Raw genomic sequence first — 17,130 nt, forward strand, 5'->3', positions numbered from 1 at the left:
CTGCCTCCACCAGGAAGTCCTCCCGAGGCCAGGGAAGCTGAGCTGGCTGGCACGCCCGCTCCCAGCCTGGGGTCGCCTCCATGGTGGGGACACCAAAGGCCAGACTGCTTCTCTTGTCATGTCCTCACCCCTGGGGTCACATCTGTGTCCCCTCAGTCACCAGCCTGGACATAGGAACTTCATGCCCGGCCCCTCGACACTCCCAGTGCCAGCAGCCCCGAGTCCCGAATTCAGCCTCGTCCACGTCCCTGCAGCTCAGCTGTGCAGCCAGCGCCCCAGTGCCCCTCCCTGGGCACTGAAGCTCCCTCGTCCCTGCCCGCAGCCCGGGGTGCTTCCTAAGGTGCAAATGTGATTACATCCACCCTGCTTAACCCGCCCACAGCCCCCGTGCTCCAAGGTGAAGTCCGTGGCCCCGCCTCCCCAGTCCAGCTGTGCCGGCCTCTTGACTTCATGGCTGCCCGTCCCCTCACACTGCACAACGCCCCCACCCGCCTCCCTGCCCATCACAGGCCATGCCCGTCCCCTACACGCACTCGGCACATCTCGCTTCCCCAGCCGCCCACAGCTCATCCTCTGAGCTCCCTCTCCTGCCTGCCTGGGACTCTGCCCTCCCTCCCCTCCCCTCCCCTCCCCTCCTTTGATGGAGAGCTCCTTCCCCCCAACCCCTCAGATGCCACTGTAGCTGTGACTTCCTCCAGGAAGCCTCGGCCCATCCCCCCAGGACAGCGGTAAGGTCCCTCCTTTCAGCCCCCAGAACCCTCCACCTGCAGCGCTCCCACAGGCTCACTGCGCCTGGCCTGGGGCCAGCAGCGGGCAGCCGGCGGCCGGAGCTGGGATCATGCTGTTCCCGGTTCCCCTGCCCCGCCCCTGCCCCAGGCTCGCCACAGGAGTCCAGACAGAGCCCAGTACACAGAGGGTTCCTTTTAGTGAATGAATGAGCAAACGAAGGGTGACTTGTATTTTCCATGCTGCGTTACCTCATGATCACTGGGGACCAGATGCGCACAATTATGGCTTAAAGGACCCACACGAGGTGCTGGAGTGAGCCCCACTGCCACTCTAGAAGGTGGCCCGTGATTCATGACCAGGCCACTGTACACCCAAGGTTGTCTGGGACAGTCTTGGTTTTGGTATATTTATTAGGGGTGCCCCCTCTGCTCATATGAGTGTCCTCTTTTGGAAGATCAATTGATTGGTCTCCATGTCCTTGATCAAACTGGGCCTAAACTCCATCTTTGACCTTCCTCAAGCTGCCTCGCTCATTCAGCACAGAGGCTGATGGGCACGGACTCCACCCCTAACCTACCACATGCCACGGCCACTGACACAGCCCCGCCCCCTGCCCACAGCTTGCAACTGCAGCGGCCGCTCGGAGCAGTGTGTGTTCGACCGGGAGCTCTTCCGCAGCACGGGCCACGGCGGGCGCTGCCTGCGCTGCCGCGACAACACGGCCGGGCCGCACTGCCAGCACTGCCGGGAGAACTTCTACCGCTGGAACCCGTCCACACCCTGCCAGCCCTGCGACTGCCACCCGGCAGGTGAGTGGGCCCGGCCGCCCCGCCCCTAGCCCCTGCTGCCCCGGCCCCTAGCCCCGCCCCTAGCCCCTGCCCCATCGCGGCCCCTGCTGCCTGGTGCCCTTCCTGCCCCAGGCTCCCTGCGCCTCCAGTGCGATGACTCGGGCACCTGCATCTGCAAGGCCACGGTGACCGGCTGGAAGTGTGACCGCTGCCTGCCCGGGTTCCACTCGCTCAGCGAGGGAGGCTGCAGGTGAGGGCGGCAGCGCGGTGGGCGCTGGCGGCCCAGCAGGGGCGCCCCTCGGGGGATTTGGACGGGACGGACGGGTGCATGGACAGCTGCACGGGTGGGTTAGGGTTAGGTCAGTGAGAGGGTGGGTCGAGGGGTGGATGAATAAATGGACGGGTGGATGGAAGGATGCACAGATGGAGGAGTGAGTGGATGCAGGGAGGAAGGGATGGACGGATGGACGGATGAGTGGGTGGGCGGGCAGGTGGACCGCTCTTCCCATGAGCGGACGGGTCGTTTCCTGGGCAAGGCGGGAGCAGTGAAGCCAAAGGGGGTGGTGCAGACTCTCGGGTCAGTCGGCCTCCTGGTCCTCTCGGGAATGGGGCGGGATGGAGAGACTCCTTCCGAGGAGGACGGGCTATTGCTATTCCGGAGTTGCTCATTGGACACTTTCCCCTCGTCCCGTCTCTGGCAGACCCTGCGCCTGCCATCCCGCTGGCAGCCTGGGCACCTGTGACGCCCGCAGCGGGCGCTGCCCCTGCAAAGAGAACGTGGAAGGCAGCCAGTGCGACAGGTCAGTGAGCCAGCCCGACAAGGAGCCTGCCGGCAGTGCCCTCGGGGCACGTGGTGGTGGGAGGGGCCGGGGCGTGGGCCTCCCGGACTCGGTGACCCCAGCACCTGACCCCGGCCTGGGGCACCACGGACCCGCCCCCAGGGAGTTGTCGGGAGGGTTCGTTCCTCTGTCTACGCTTTGACCCATCAGAACGGATAGTTCACAGGCCTTGAAAATACATCTTTTCTTCTAGTTCAGAATCCTGAAAAGAAGTAGCTGGAAAGGATAGGAGAGATGATCTAATCCAGGGACAGCAAATACAGGGTACTCGTTCCACGACCCTCCCATCTTACCCCAGGACAGACATCACTAGTGGAGCGCCACCACGACCCTCCCATCGCCTACCAGGGCAGGCATCACTACTGGGGCGCCACCACAACCCTCCCATCTCCCACCAGGGCAGACATCACTAATGGAGCGCCACCACGACCCTCCCATCTCCCACCAGGGCTAACGTTGTTAATGGGCACCACAATCTTTATCCTGAGCCGGGTGGTAACTTCAGAATCCTTCTCTGTGCCCGGCTCTGAGAAGCTCCCACTAAAGCCGAGATTCAAGCCTACTTGCCATCCTGTCGTGGTACAAATGGCACATCTAAAGCTCAACGAGGCAGAAGAGTCCTCCTCCGTGTGTTTGGGGCCTCTGAGCTCCGGCAGTGGGCCTGGCCGATACCCGTGGGCTCCCTCCTGAGGTGCACAGTGTCCCCCTTCCCGGCTTTGTCTCTGACCTCGGAAGTCCTGTGCAGCCGGCGCAGGGTCCGCCAGGGACCCCGATTCGCTGGCCCCGGGCCCTGTGGCTGAAGCACCTGACATATTGTGGGCCTTCTGCTGTCCGCAGTCCGTGCTGGGCCTGCACCGCTCCAGGAAGAGGCCGGTGCCAAAGCCGCACGGCTGGCCCTGGCTCTGACTCACCACCGCCAGCCTCGGGCGCCCCACGCCTTGTCCACACATGCTCTGTGGGCCCTGGGGTGGGAACTGGACTCCCTGCTTCATCTTCCTCCCGAGACCCCTCAAATGAGGGGGCAGAGAGGAGTCGGAGAAACCGGTGCCACCCGGGTCTCCCTCGGCGGGGCCCCACCACCTTGCACTTGAGCAGGCCCTCCCTCTGGGCCTCAGTTTGCCCACCTGTGAAGTAGGGGGAGGGAGGCTGAGTGAGACGGTTCCTCGGAGCCTGCGAGGCATGGGGTCATGAGCAGCTTCTTATGAATCAGATTCCTCTATTGGGGGGCCCCCGTGGGGCCCCCGGGCTGCAGACCAGGAATCTCCAGGGCTCCCAAGGGAAAAGGCAGGACGAACCCGGAGCGTCTTGTAGTGCCAGAAACCAAGGAAGTGCCTAAAAACAAAAACAGGAAGAAAGAAAAACAACCAAGAAAACCTCCAGCAAACAAACCCCAGCTCAGGCTGGGGGACCTGTGTCAGGAGCCAACCTGAAAGAAGCTTCCAGAGCTGGGACAACTTGGACAACAAAATAAACAACGCTAGTCGTGGGTTATAACCCAAAGAATAAAATAAATATCCGTGCGTCCACACTGAAATAAATAGAGGGGTGCATAAATAAATACACGGGGACAAAGGGACAAATCTTCCTCGCAGAAAGAACAATTCCAAGTTATAAGCGGAGGAGGAGTGTGGGGAGTATCAAAGCACCGTTAGAAGTTGAGTGGCAGCGCTGCAGGCGGGCGCGGCTGAAGTGAGTGGGCGGAGCTTCGAGGAGAAACAGGATATTTCCATTGCCCCCAAATATCTCCCCCAAAATGTATCTCCGTTACTGTGGTGGTTTCTGCATTGCCCCTAATTTTGTATTCAGCAGCCCCCTCCGGGAGGCGGAGCTGAATTCCACTTAACTTGCTGGGGGGGGCTGGGTTTAGGGACTTGCAGCTAACGACTGGAGTGGGACAGGTGTGCAGCGGGGCGAGCTGGCAGGCGGCACCTTAGCCACGGGGTCAAGGTTAATATGGCCAGTGACGTCACACAGGGTCGTTTCCCCCGAGGTGTTGGGGCGAGGAGGCCACCTCACCGCTGTTTCTTTCCCAAACCCGCCGCCCCAGCCTAGTCACGGGAAAACATCGGGTAAACCCACGGTGAGGGGCGTTCGACAAATACGCCAGGCCAGCACCCCTCCGAGGTGTCAAGGTCGTGAAAGACCAGAAAAGACGCAGAAGCCGTCTCGGATCAGGGGAGATTAAGGACGGGACTCGATGTAACCCTGTGTCCTGGCTGGAATGCTGCAGAAAAAAAGACATTCATGGGGCAAGAGGGGAATCCTAACCAAGTCCCGAGTGGAGTGAGTGACGTGAACCAACGATGCGAACTTCTGGGCCGTGACCAATGTCCGGGGTGGCGTCAGGTGTCAGCGCCAGCGGGAGCTGGGCGAAGCGGCCGTGCGACTCTGTGTACTAGCTTTGCAGCCCTTCCGTAAAGCTGGGGGAAATTTGTTTTGTTGTTTTATTTTTTTAACGTTTTCCCAGTGATTCTGGGCTTGGGATCCCCTGAACCTAGCGCATTCATGTGGCCCTGTGGGCGTGTCCTGCTCCCATTTCAGATGCCGCCCCGGGACCTTCAACCTGCAGCCCCACAACCCCGCCGGCTGCAGCAGCTGCTTCTGCCATGGCCACTCCAAGGTGTGCGCGGCCGCTGCCGGGTTCCGGGTGCACCGCATCCTCTCCGACTTCCGCCGAGGTAAGAAGAGCCCTTCCCCCACCCCCACAGCCACCCCCGGGGGGTCTCTCCCAGCCCAGGTGGGGCGGCCATCCTGCTCCGGGCGATCCTACAGTGCCAGGGGGTGGGGGAGGAAAAGAGGGGCAGCCTCCCCAGCCCAGCTGCCTCCCCCCGGGGCCACAGCGCCCCCCTTGCAGAACAGGCGGGATATAGGGTTAGTCTCTGGATCCTGTGGGGGAGTTTCCCGTCCCTCATGGTCCAGAGTGCCCTCCCTTTGTGAGTCCTAGTGCCGAGGATTTAGGCTCCATCTCCTGGCCTGCATTTACTGAGCACCTGCTGTATGCGGGGCACAGTGCTCTTATGTTCAGGGGTTCTCATGCAGTGCCTGACCCGGTAGTTGCTCTCATTCCCATTTTTTTAAAAACTTTACTTATTTATTTTAGATAGGGACGGGAGGGAGAAAGAGAGAGAGAAAGAGAAACATCAATGTGCGGTTGCTGGGGGCCATGGCCTGCAACCCAGGTATGTGCCCTGGCTGGGAATCGAACCTGCGATGCTTTGGTTCGCAGCCCGTGCTCAATCCTCTGAGCTACGCCAGCCGAGGCTCATTCCCATTTTATAGATGAAGCGACTGAGGTGCAGAAAAGGCCGGCCGCATAACAGTTGTTGGCAACAGGGTTTGTCAGTGTCTGAGTTTGCTCTTAACCGCTGTGCAGGTTTTCTCTCTGAGTCCCGGGTCCGGGGCCCAGGGATGCTGGGGTGCCCAGGCGCCCGACTCCAGGCGGCACGGGTGCATCTCTGCAGTAGGAAAGTGGTGGAGGTCTAATTCTACGTTAACTCCCAGCTGCGCGTTCCTCCACAGCGCCCCACAGAGTGGTCCCCAGGGCGGAGGGGAGTGTCAGCCAGAGAAAGAAACTCCGGACCCGGCTCCGGGGCGCCCAGAGGTGGGGGCCGTGCGCCCTCTGCTGGACGCCGCTCAGAAGGCAGGACAGAGAGACTTAGAGTGGGGACCGGGTTGTGGTCCCCCTGGCGCAGGAGCCCGGCGTGTTAGCGTCCGACGGGACTCGTGTTCCAGACCGCAGGTGCGCCGGCGTTGTCCGTCCTCCCTGTGAGTGAGGCCCTGGGTTCATCCCGTTATCTCGCACTCACCCCGGGACCGGAGTTCTCCCACTCCCTCGGTCTCCACACCCCTTCACCCTCTTGAAAGTTATCGGGGCCCTGAAACTGCTTTTATTGACATGGGTTGCTTATGTGGACGTGTCCTGCTAGGAATTAGAATGGTAATTTGAAAAGAGCTCTGTATTAAAAGACAATTACAGCAAACATATAATAAATAATAGCATCTACCTGTGAGAAGGAACTTTCTAGAAGACAATAAATTCTTCGAGACCTGTGCTATTCGGCCTACAGTTTGGCGCGTCACCTCAAGGTCCGACTTAATGGAGGTCAGCCGATTCTCACCAGGACGGCTTCTGTCGTCTTGTCTGCTGGGGTATCACACGTCTTGGAGCTCCTGGCAGATCCCACTTTGCTCTTGTGTGAAAGAGAGAGAATGAAAAATACAAAATAACGTCTTCGACTTATTAAGAACAGCGTGACCTCATAGACTCCCCTCCAAGAGTCTCAGGGATCCCCCCCCCCCCGGGTATTCAGACAAACGTTGAGAATTGCTACCTGGACCGTAAGTGTTGCATTGTCCCCAGTCTGCCCGGGAGGAGGAACCGGCTTCAGAGAGGTTGAGTGATTTGCCTGGGGTCACACAGCCAGCGAGTGGCAGACCCTAGTCTGGCATCGAAGAGCCCTGGATGTCCCCTTCTGACCTCTTTCCCTTCCTCCCTCCTTCTTTGCCTCTGGAGTGTCCCAGGCGTTGGGCCTCCTGCCTGTCCCCTCCCCCCCCGTCCCCCCGTGGTCACATGCTCTGTGCTAGACTCTGCCGTCACCGGAGAGCGTGTCGCCTGAGCTGGGACTGGGCACCAGAAGGCCAGGGGTCCCATCCTGGCTTGACCACTGTCTAACCAGGTGGCCTCCCTGGGAACAGTGAGGCTAACGACCTGTCCTTGGAAGGACGGGGGTGGTGAGCTCGCCGGAGAGGAAGTTCTCTGAAGTCCGGTGTCGCCAGAAACAGCTCCGATGCCCCAGCGCCTCATGCTGGGGTCTCCGGGCTGTGTCTTCACCTTGTGCTCAGTGCCCGCTGAGGGGCAGCGCAGGCCCAGAGGCCTCTCAGCTGTGACGCTTCTCCTGGGGCTGCCTCCCTCCTGAGCCCCCCGCCCTGGCTCTGGGTTGGGGACGGGAGCTGGGCGGCTGTGCCCTGGGGACCTGGCTCCGGGCACCGGCCGGCTCTCAACCCCATGAGCCTCTCTCTATCTCTCTAGAACTGTCTCTCCTCTGCCCAGCCCCCATCGTTTCAGGCCTCTGGGCACCACCCTTGGGTCCCCAGGGAACGGTGTGAAGTTGGAGGGGGCAGAGGCCACCGTCCCGGATCCCCCAGGGACCTCTGTGTGTGTGTTTGCTGTCCAGGAGCAGGTGGCTGGCGGGCCAGCAGCATGGGGGACCCAGAGCATCCTGCACAGTGGAGCCCAAGGGGGCTCCCCCTGGACCCAGAAGGCGAGGCAGAGCTCACAGCACCAGGTACCTCCAGCCCCAGGTGGGACCGACCGCTCCCCCTCCCCAGCGTGCTTCCTCTCTCAGCTCTGACGAAAGGCCGCCCCCTGGTGGCCGCAAACAACAACACACGGTTATCGCTCCGGAGTAGGAGGTCGGAACCTGAAAGGGGACTCAGGGCAGAGCTGTGCTCCCAGGAGGCTCCGGGGAAGGACCCGGTCCCGGCCTTTCCCGCTTCTGGACGCCGTTTCATCCCTCGGCCCCTGACCCCCGCCTCAGGCCTCAGAGCCGATCGGCTTTCTTGTTTTTCATCACTCTGACACCAGCCCGCCTCCCCCCCCCCGCCTCCCTCTTCCCCCTTTCAAGGCCCCTGTGACCACGTGGGGCCCAGCTGCGTAACCCGTGTTCACCTCTTTACCTCAAGGCCCTGGTTCCCACCTCCACCCTGAGTGGCCCCTGCCATGAGGCACAACACAGTCCCCAGTGCCAGGGATTGGGACATGGGACGCCCTTGGGGGTCATGTTTCTGCTGACCACATGCCCTGTGGCGTCCTGGGGCCCCTGCTTCCTGGTCACGGCGCTGCCACCCTGGCCTCATTCAGGCCACGGTCGTAGCCCGGACAATCCCCGTGCACCTCCCATTGGCCCCGCACCCTGCCGGGCTCTGCACCGCCTGCCCAGGACCGTGGGATTCCTGCAGGAGCAAGTTCCAGATCGTTCTGAACCCCACCCCCATTGAGTAGGGCCACTTTGGTATTTCCAAAACCAGGAGTCCTAGGGCCAGAAGTCTGGAGTCCATTCTTAGCTCTCCCGTGGCCAGATTCGGGGTCCACCGGCTCCCAGAGCCAGTCCTGGCCGTCCCGTCCCTCCTCGAGAGGACCAGAGAGGGCACACGGATGTCTGAGGAGCTGCGTGGACGCAGCCCGCCAGGGCCCTGCTGCCAGGGAGCAAAGGACGCGGGTCCTCGGGCCGCCTCGTGGGGCAGGTGCTCCGAGCTCAGCGGCCCACACGCGGAAAACACGCTCCGTTCCCTGGCTGCCTTGTCGCCTCCCTTAAGGAAAAGGGGTTCGCCACTCAGGAGGGGTTTGCCGGCTCTGCACTGGGGTGGGGGGACACGCGGTGGGCAGGGCGAGCGGGCGGACTTGCCGCTTGTATTCACACGGCCCTGCGGCCGCTCCACCCCCAGTCCTGGCGCGCCCCGAAGGGCAGAGCGGGAGAGGAGCCCTGGCCCCTGGCCTTGCGCGCCACAGTGTCCAGCCTCAGCCCATCCAGAGAACTAGCGGAGGGGGAAAGGTGGCGACCGGGCTCGGGTCCCTGGCGTTTCTCAGGACGCCCCTGCCTCCTGCCTGCTGGAAGCCGGTTCAGCTGTGGAGGAGAGCGCGGCCGCTGGGGGCCCTCCGCCCCCCTGCTCCGTCCCTCCGTGGCCGGCTGCCCTGGTCCTCATTGCGTCTCCCTGTGCTCTGACGCCGTGGGTCCACCTGGGCTCTGCCTGTGAGCAGGCGGCCAGGTGCCTCCGCCCCGGGGACCGTGTCCCCTCTGCTCCCACTCGGACTCCAGTGCCCGGCAGACCGGACCGCATCTGCAAGAGCCAAGTTCAGGCCCAGAAGCATGAAGAGTGTGGAGACGGTGGCCGCAGGGCACGGGGTGGGGGGTGTGCCCCAGCACCAGCTGTGCTGAGAGCCTTGGGTGTCCCCCTTGCTTTGCTTTTCTCCTGTTTGGATGTTTCACTGCTGATAAAATCCACGTAGACATTTAAAATCAGGCTAATTAAGTGCAGACTGTCACAGCCGTCTTCTCTTGTCTTCAGAGACGTTCCTGGGTGACCAGCGGTTCAGCTACGGGCAGCCCCTCACACTGACCTTCTGGGTGCCCCCTGGGGGCTCCCTGCCCCCCGTGCAGCTGAGGCTGGAAGGGGCGGGCCTGGCCCTGACCCTGCGCCATTCCAGCCTGTCGGGCCCCCCGGACGCCGGGCAGCCCGGGGAGGCACAGCTCGAGTTCCGGTGAGTGTCCTGCTCTGTCCTGAGAGGTGGGGCTCGGCAGTCGGGGGTCCCCACGGTCCAGGCCTGCTGGGATCACCCTGTGATCTGTCCTGCCCCCCCCCCTCGGGTTCCATTCTGACCCCCGCCCCCCGCCAGGCTGCAGGAGACCTCCGAGGACGCGGAGCCCCCGCTGCCCCCTTTCCACTTCCAGCGGCTGCTCGCCAACCTCACCGCTCTGCGCATCCGGACCGGCCCGAGTCCCTCCGGTCAGTGGCGACGAGGGTGCCCCCAGAAGTGGCGGACCTGGGCCTCTTTGTTGAGTCCTCATAGCAGATGGTCATTGTCCCACGGTACCATGAGGACATCTGAGGTCGGGGCACTGGCCCCAGGCCGCATAACCGGTGGGGCAGCGGGGGATGCTGAGGACAGAGGCAGGGGCAGGCCAGGATGGGCAGCCCGAGGATGGGCAGCTGTAAGGGGTACGTGTGTAGCCAGGGAAGCAGCCCCCGCCCCTGCCATCACCCGGTGGCAGAGTCGCCAGTGGGCGAGGAGCCCATTTGTTGTGACAAAAACGCCCCCAGATTTGCTTCCAGGGGCTGAGTGGCTCCTGCGGAGAACCTTTGGCTTAGATGGCCAACCTTCCCTGCAGCCTCTTTAAGTCCAAGGCCTGGGGAGCGTAACCCGGCCTGCTCTGGCTGCTTCTCTTCGCGGCTGTGGTTGAATTGCCTTCACCCTCACTGCCCCGCAAAGCCTCCCTGCTCCCCAGGCCACTCCCAGGCCCTCTAGCTGAGGCTGCTGGCAGCAATGCCATTCTCACCCTTTCTGGCAGCTTCCAGCACTTCCCTTCACAGGGGCTTGCAAGGAACGCCCTCGTGCCTGCCCGAGCTGGGGGCCGGAGGCGGACTGGACAGGCAGGCGCACACACTGACCCTCTGCCTCCCGTGCCTCCCAAATGTCCCCCTCCCACTGACGACGTTCCAGGGCACATCTCTGCAGACCTTCCCGCGGGTGGGACGTACAGCTCTAGTTTTTAAATAGGGAAATGTGGTCACACAGCACAGGGTTCTGCAGCGTGCTGTTTTTGGCTCACTCTGTGTCCTGGGGGTGGGTGTTTATTATCACACGTGGGAGAAGTCTGTCTGTGTGTGTGCACCGTGGACCATTCACTCCGTGGTCTGGATGCTCCGTGGAGTTTCGGCCAGCCCCACCCCCACCCCTGTTTGTGGACAAGGAGTGGTGTCCGGTTTCCAACCAGCGCCCACGGGGCCGCGGGGCCCGGGAAGGGCTTCGTGTCCGGGGCTCTGGGTCCTCTCGCGGTGTGTCTGCAGGACGGGTCCCCCGAGGTGGAAGCGTCCGGCCCAAGCGTGTGCATTTTAAATGCTGCTGCGTGCTGCCACACTTCCCGCCAGAAAGGCCGTGCCACCCCCACGCCGCGGTGACAAGTGCCCTCTACTCTCCACCCGCCGTGGGGCTCTCCCGGGGTCACGGGCGCTGTTTTTTTTTCTGTCTTGCCTGGAGTTTTCAGTTGTTTTCCATAGGAAGTTTGGTCTGATGGGAGCTGCTCCAGTGCTAGCGGCAGAGCCTCCTGAGTCCCGTCCCTGCCTCCCGCCGTGTGTGGGAGCTCCCCACGGCCCGCTCTGCACCGGGTTGCGTTTTAAAGGGCTCACCGCCGTCCGAGGGTGGTGAACGGTGTCGCCGCTGTTTACGGGCACACAGCTTTGACGACACAGCCCCTGAGCCTGGGCGTCTTTCCGTGACATTTCCAGCTACATCTGTTTCCCGTCCCCTGTTCATTGCCTCATTTTCCTTTGCGCTTGATTTGACTGTTTTTTTTTAGAAACGGTGGCTGACCCATGGGCTGCCTCTGACCACGCGGGCCCGTAACCCCCAGCCCATCCCGGGTGGGAACAGAAGGGTTTGGGGGAGAGCCTCTCACGCGTGCGTGACCCTCTTCCTCTTGCCCTCTCTCCTCGCTCCCAGGCCCGGTGCTCCTGACGGAGGTCCGGCTCACGTCAGCCCAGCGGGGGCTCTCCCCGCCAGCCTCCTGGGTGGAGACTTGCTCGTGCCCCAAGGGGTACATGGGCCAGTTCTGTGAATCCTGTGCTCCAGGATACAAGAGGGAGACTCCCCTGGGGGGTCCCTACGCCAACTGCGTCCCCTGCAGCTGTAATCAGCACGGCACCTGTGACCCTAACACAGGTGAGTCTCCTAGCGCCCCATTGTAAGGGCGCCTGGCTACACCCAGAGCAGGGCCCGCTGGGGGCACAGGCCAGCAATCCCTGAAAACAATACTAATGAAGTGCTAATTAGATGTAGTTATCCATGGCATCATTGAATCCCGCCCCAATTATTACTGATGCACCTTCCAGGTGATGGGGCTGAAAGTGCAGGGAGGCCCCACGGCCACTAGATGGCAGAGCTGCTCCTCCCACGAGCTCAGCACCTGCTGGTCAGGCGCTGACTCTGGAGCAAACCCCCAAAAGCCTCCCTGAGGTCTCGGGTGTGCGGGAGGTGCTGGCAGGGCTGCACTGCTGCTCTCCTGGAGCAGGTGGGGCCTCTGAGAAGGGAGGTGCCTGCTCAGCTGTCCTCAGGCTCCATGGGGAGCCCGCAAATGACAGTGGCCTGGGAACTGGCAGGCTGAGGGGGAGCACGAGAAGATGCAGCATGAGGAGCTGTGTGCCCGTGGCAGGCATCACCAGTCGAGCCCAGATGGGCCTTGTAATCCTTCCGGGCAATGCTCCAGGCAGCCCCTAACTGCAGAAGCAGCATGGGCTCCCGGGATGGGACCCATTTGTCATCCCCCAGAGACCCTGGCTGTGCCTTCCACCTCTTGTCCAGGGGGCAGGGCGGCCACTGCTCCCCACCCCAGACGGAGGGAGGAGCAGTGAGCCTGTGGGTGCTGGGCCAAGGTGGGCACCGGTGGGCAGCAGGACCGGTGTGACGGTGCCCCTGGGGTACTACCCCTGCTCTGCTGTCGTGCCCCCGCACCTGCCCTCATGAGCCCCCCACCCCCACCCGGTCCCCCCTTTTTCCCCTGGTCACCTCGGCCCCAGCCTCTGCAGAGGGCAGTCTTGTCTGCCAACCAGGCTCCTCACCCCGTGCCTGGCCGGGGCCTCCCATCCCCAGGGTCCCCTGCTCGGAGCAGAGTCCAGGAGGTGTGGGGCTGGAGAAGGGGGTTCACACAAACCCCCCATCCCTAGGGAGCCTGAGAACCCACAGGCCCCATGAACGGAGCCTCACATCAGAACCAGAGCCCTGGGTCTGGGTCACTGTCCCTTTGGGCTGGTGCTGGTAGGAGGACTCGGAGGAAGAAGACTACGAGGGAGCGTTAGCGGCGCCCTCTGTTGGTTGGTGTGGTTGCAGGTTTTGGAATAGAAATAAGGTTGATGACAGTAATGATAGTTCCACGTGCCAGGATGTGCAGGGCCCTGGGCTGCGTGGCCTCTTTGCATCCCAAGGGAGCCTTTGAGGCCGGGGCCCACTTGAGCTTGTGGTGCCCGTTCTGCAGGTGAGGCGCCGAGGCACAGGGTGTGTCAGACAGTTTGTCCAGGTTCACACTGTGGACGTGAACCCGCGGTGGGTGCTTCCCCCCTGGACCATGCTGCTTCCACCTTGGAGGGGCTCCCAACTGTGCTGTGGGTCCCTCGCTGTGACCCCCACCACCAGGAGCCCGCCACTGTCTCTCGAGTGTTCTGGGCTCGGGCCGCGGTAAACAGGTGCGTGTCCTGCCCCTCAGGGATCTGCCTGTGCGGCCACCACACCGAGGGCCCGTCCTGCGAGCGCTGCTTGCCGGGTTTCTATGGCAACCCCTTCGCAGGCCGCACCGACGACTGCCAGCCTTGTCCGTGCCCTGGACAGTCGTCCTGCGCGACCGTCCCGGAGAGCAGGGAGGTGGTGTGCACCCACTGCCCCCTGGGCCAGAGAGGTGAGTGGCTCCTGCCCGGGGCTCCTGCCTCTGCCCGGGCTCCAGGGGTGGGGTCCTGCGTTTGGAGTGTGGCTGAGGAGGGAGGGCCAGTTTGGGAGTGACGGGCCTGACCTCTGGGGACCCTGAGTCCCACAGTCCCAGAGCCAGAGCGGAGAGTGATGGCCAAGGTGATGCTGAAGATGATGATGAAGGTAACGATCAAGGGTGATGATGGTGACAGTGAAGCGATGGTCAAGATGATGGAAAGGGTGCTGCTGAGGAAGGTGGTGCTGATTGGGACAATGGCAATGTCCATGGATGATGATGATGATGATGATGAAGCCACTGATGAAGATGATGACCAGGGCGCTGATGAGAATGGCGACGATGATGCGGGTGACGAGGCAGAGGTGACGGCAGGCACCAAGGCCAAGCATTTAGCACGTGCCAGGCACTGTGCTGGCTGCTCTGCGCAAACCATTACGCCGACGCCTCCCAGTGGTCCTGCCCCACGGTGCGGAGGAGGCGGCGAGTTCAGAGAGGCTCAGGGACTCGCCTCAGTCCCCAGAGCCGGAGCCAGGCGAGCGGGCCCCGCCCCGGCCCCCCGAGCTCTGCTCCACAAGGATACGGGGCGGCGCTGGCTCTGGTTCCCACGCTCCCAACCCCCTGGGGCCGCGGCAGGCTGGCGGCCCTCCTGCCCGCTCCTCCACACGGCGTCTCCACCTTTCCCTAGGGCGGCGCTGCGAGACTTGTGACGACGGCTTCTTTGGGGACCCGCTGGGGCTCTCTGGGGACCCCGAGCCCTGCCGGCGGTGCCAGTGCAGCGGGAACGTGGACCCCAACGCCGTGGGCAACTGCGACCCCCTGTCAGGCCACTGCCTGCGCTGCCTGCACAACACGGCGGGCGCCCACTGCGAGCGCTGTGGGCGGGGCTTCTACGGCAGCGCCCTGGCCCTGCGCGCCGCAGATAAGTGCGCGGGTGAGTGTGCCTCCTGGCCCCAGCCCCTGCTCCGCTGGGCTGGGCCACATGAGCAGCTTCCTTGCCTTCTCTGTTTCTTGTCCAGGACGGGCAAGGGTGTGCCCGCCTCCAAGGCCTCCCCCAGCCGTAGTGCTTTTTCCTGTCTTGATAATTAGTGCTCCACTCGGGCTCCACAGTTAGCGCACGAAACCGTCCCAACGGCCTGGGGGTCTTGTCACATTCCTCCTACCCCCCCCCCCCGCGGGCTTCCAGGCCGGCTGTGACCCCCACCCCCAGCTGAGGTGTTCTTCCATCCCTCCTCTGTCCCTGGGGTGCCCCTCAGCCCAGTGCCCCCTCTCAGAGGGCCACGGTGCGCTCAGCCTCCTGAAGTGCTACAGGGAGGAGCTCAGCATTCACCCCAAACTTGCTCCCGAGCCCTTTCTCCACGTAGCACCTGCCGGCACCTGCCGGCACCTGCCGGCCTCTTGTTTTACAGGCCCAGGGGAGCAGGGTCAATGTCCCAAAACAGTGGACCCGGGGGCCCGTCTGCCTGTGACCCCGACTGCGTCTCTGGCCCTCTCTCTAGCTGCAGGGCCTCGGGCTGTCTCTCCAAGGGTGCAGCAAATGCCTGAGATGCCAGCCGGGCCCCAGAGCCTTTTGCCTGAAACAGCCTGGGCGTCCGGGCTGGCCGAGTGTCCCCTCTGTGGGCTGCCCTCCTTCTCTGCATCTCCTGGGCCCCGAAGCTCGGACAGACGGTTCCCAAGCCCCTCTCCTGTCCCCACCCCCAGCCTGCAGCTGTGACCCCGGGGGCTCAGTCAGCGGGCAGAGACCCTGCGACCCAGTGACCGGCCAGTGCACCTGCCTGCCTCATGTGACCGGACGGGACTGTGGCCACTGCAGCCCAGGCTTCTACGACCTCCGGCCCGGGAAGGGCTGCCGGAGGTGGGTGGAGCGAGGCCACGGGTGCCCTTCCCCTGGGGTCTCCCCCAGATGGAAGAAAGCACCGGGGAGCCCCAGAGAGGGGTCTGGCTTGGCATGGGTGTCCCGGGCCCATGGCCAGGTGCACAGTGTCCCGCACTGAAAGGGGACAGAGGAACAGCCCCATGGGGGTCAGGCTGCCGGCCCTGCCAGCCCAGGGTAGGTCCCAGTGGGCAGGGGCCGGTGTGGCCTCGGATTCCCTTCTCGGTGCCGCTGACACTCAGTGACATTTCGGCCTTGGCAGCACCTTAGACGGTGTGTTTGGGGTGCAGCGGACCCCCCAGGAAACACCTGGTGAGGCGGACAGACTTCCTCCTCATGGGACTTCTCAGAGCCTTCAGTGTGCTGGTTGCACAGTGATGCTCCGATTCAGGGGGGCAGTCTCCAAGATGTGTGGGTCCCCATAGACATTTTTCTGCAGGGGGAGCCTTTTTTGAGACTGCTTCCCAGGGCACAGCTTGGGGGAAGCTGTTCGACACAGCCCCTGTGGGGACGGGCCCTGTGGACAGAGGGCATGACCTGAGGCCCCTCGCCGGCAGCAGCAGTGGGGCGGCTGGGCTGGGGGCGACCCAGGGCTCACTCGGACCCACGCTCTTCCCTTGTCACAGCTGCAAGTGCCACCCGCTGGGCTCCCAGGAGAACCGGTGCCACCCCAACACTGGGCAGTGCCCCTGCCGCCCCGGCGTCCAGGGCCGGGCCTGCGACAGGTGCCAGCTGGGTTTCTTCGGCTTCTCCATCAAGGGCTGCCGGGGTAAGGAAGCCAGGGCCTCCCGGGCCTCCTGGGGGGCGTGGCCTGAGGCTGCCGGCAAAGAGGACCAGCGGGGAAGGGAGAGAAAGGCCAGCTGCCACCGGTGGGTCCAGGCAGACGTGCAGTGAGTGGGGGGCTGGGGGGACCATGCACCTGGCCCATGTATCTCCCCCCCGGGGCCTCACTCTCCTTGTGCGTGCAGTTAGATTGTGTGGGAGTCCCCCAGAACCTGGGTACTCTGAAATAAGTCAGCAACTCTGTCGTCACCTCTGACCCCTGAGTCAGTCTCCCGGAAAGGACTCAGAATGTAATGCCCAGGGGCGTCTGGGGCAGCCAGGTGCGAGGCTGCAGGGGGACCTGGGGTCCTGGTGTTGGGTGGGAAGCCATCAGAGCACCCGCACCATCTGTCCTGCTCACCCGCCCCCCCAAGCCTGCAGGTGTTCCTCCCTGGGCTCCGCCTCGGCCCAGTGCCACGAGAACAGCACGTGCGTGTGCAAGCCCGGCTTCGTGGGCTACAAGTGTGACCGCTGCCAGGACAACTTCTTCCTCACGGCCGGCAGTGCGCAGTGCCAGGAGTGCCCCTCCTGCTACGGCCTGGTGAAGGAGGAGGTGAGCCCGCCCACTGCCCAGGCCCCGCCCACACCCCCTCCAGGCCCCGCCCAGGCCAGCTCCACCTTCCGTGCATCCCCAGCAAGCATCAGCTCTGTACTCGGCACCAGGACCTGCCCGTTCACCCACAGTTCTCGGGCTTTCCAGGACCGCCGGCTGTGCCCACGCAGCCTCCTGGCCCACGCCAACCTGGGTCAGCCCTCACCTCTGCCCTTTCACCGCTCCTCAGTGGGCAGGAGCCCTTGACCGTTTCCTTACCCACCGCCCAGGCGGAGGTCTCACACTTCCCCAAGTTCGATGGGGATGAGACCGCAGACGCCCTCGTGGGGAGGTGCCGGAG

At 63.4% G+C, this 17,130-nt stretch overlaps 1 protein-coding gene across 1 annotated transcript in view; it reads left to right on the forward strand.

The window, feature by feature from the left end:
- Positions 1 to 17,130, forward strand: part of LAMC3 (laminin subunit gamma 3) — a 52,476-nt gene that overhangs the window by 19,916 nt on the left and 15,430 nt on the right. The window contains exons 5-17 of the mRNA XM_045846267.1: positions 1,350 to 1,538; positions 1,650 to 1,767; positions 2,219 to 2,317; positions 4,898 to 5,034; positions 7,531 to 7,641; positions 9,422 to 9,614; positions 9,750 to 9,859; positions 11,574 to 11,792; positions 13,330 to 13,518; positions 14,231 to 14,476; positions 15,244 to 15,397; positions 16,042 to 16,184; positions 16,612 to 16,790. Of these exons, the coding sequence (XP_045702223.1) occupies positions 1,350 to 1,538; positions 1,650 to 1,767; positions 2,219 to 2,317; positions 4,898 to 5,034; positions 7,531 to 7,641; positions 9,422 to 9,614; positions 9,750 to 9,859; positions 11,574 to 11,792; positions 13,330 to 13,518; positions 14,231 to 14,476; positions 15,244 to 15,397; positions 16,042 to 16,184; positions 16,612 to 16,790 (2,087 nt within the window). The remainder of the gene's footprint in view (positions 1 to 1,349; positions 1,539 to 1,649; positions 1,768 to 2,218; positions 2,318 to 4,897; positions 5,035 to 7,530; positions 7,642 to 9,421; positions 9,615 to 9,749; positions 9,860 to 11,573; positions 11,793 to 13,329; positions 13,519 to 14,230; positions 14,477 to 15,243; positions 15,398 to 16,041; positions 16,185 to 16,611; positions 16,791 to 17,130) is intronic.

Source organism: Phyllostomus hastatus, unplaced genomic scaffold, assembly GCF_019186645.2.
Source record: "Phyllostomus hastatus isolate PE091 unplaced genomic scaffold, TTU_PhHast_1.1 phas_contig_495, whole genome shotgun sequence".
NCBI lineage: Eukaryota > Metazoa > Chordata > Mammalia > Chiroptera > Phyllostomidae > Phyllostomus > Phyllostomus hastatus.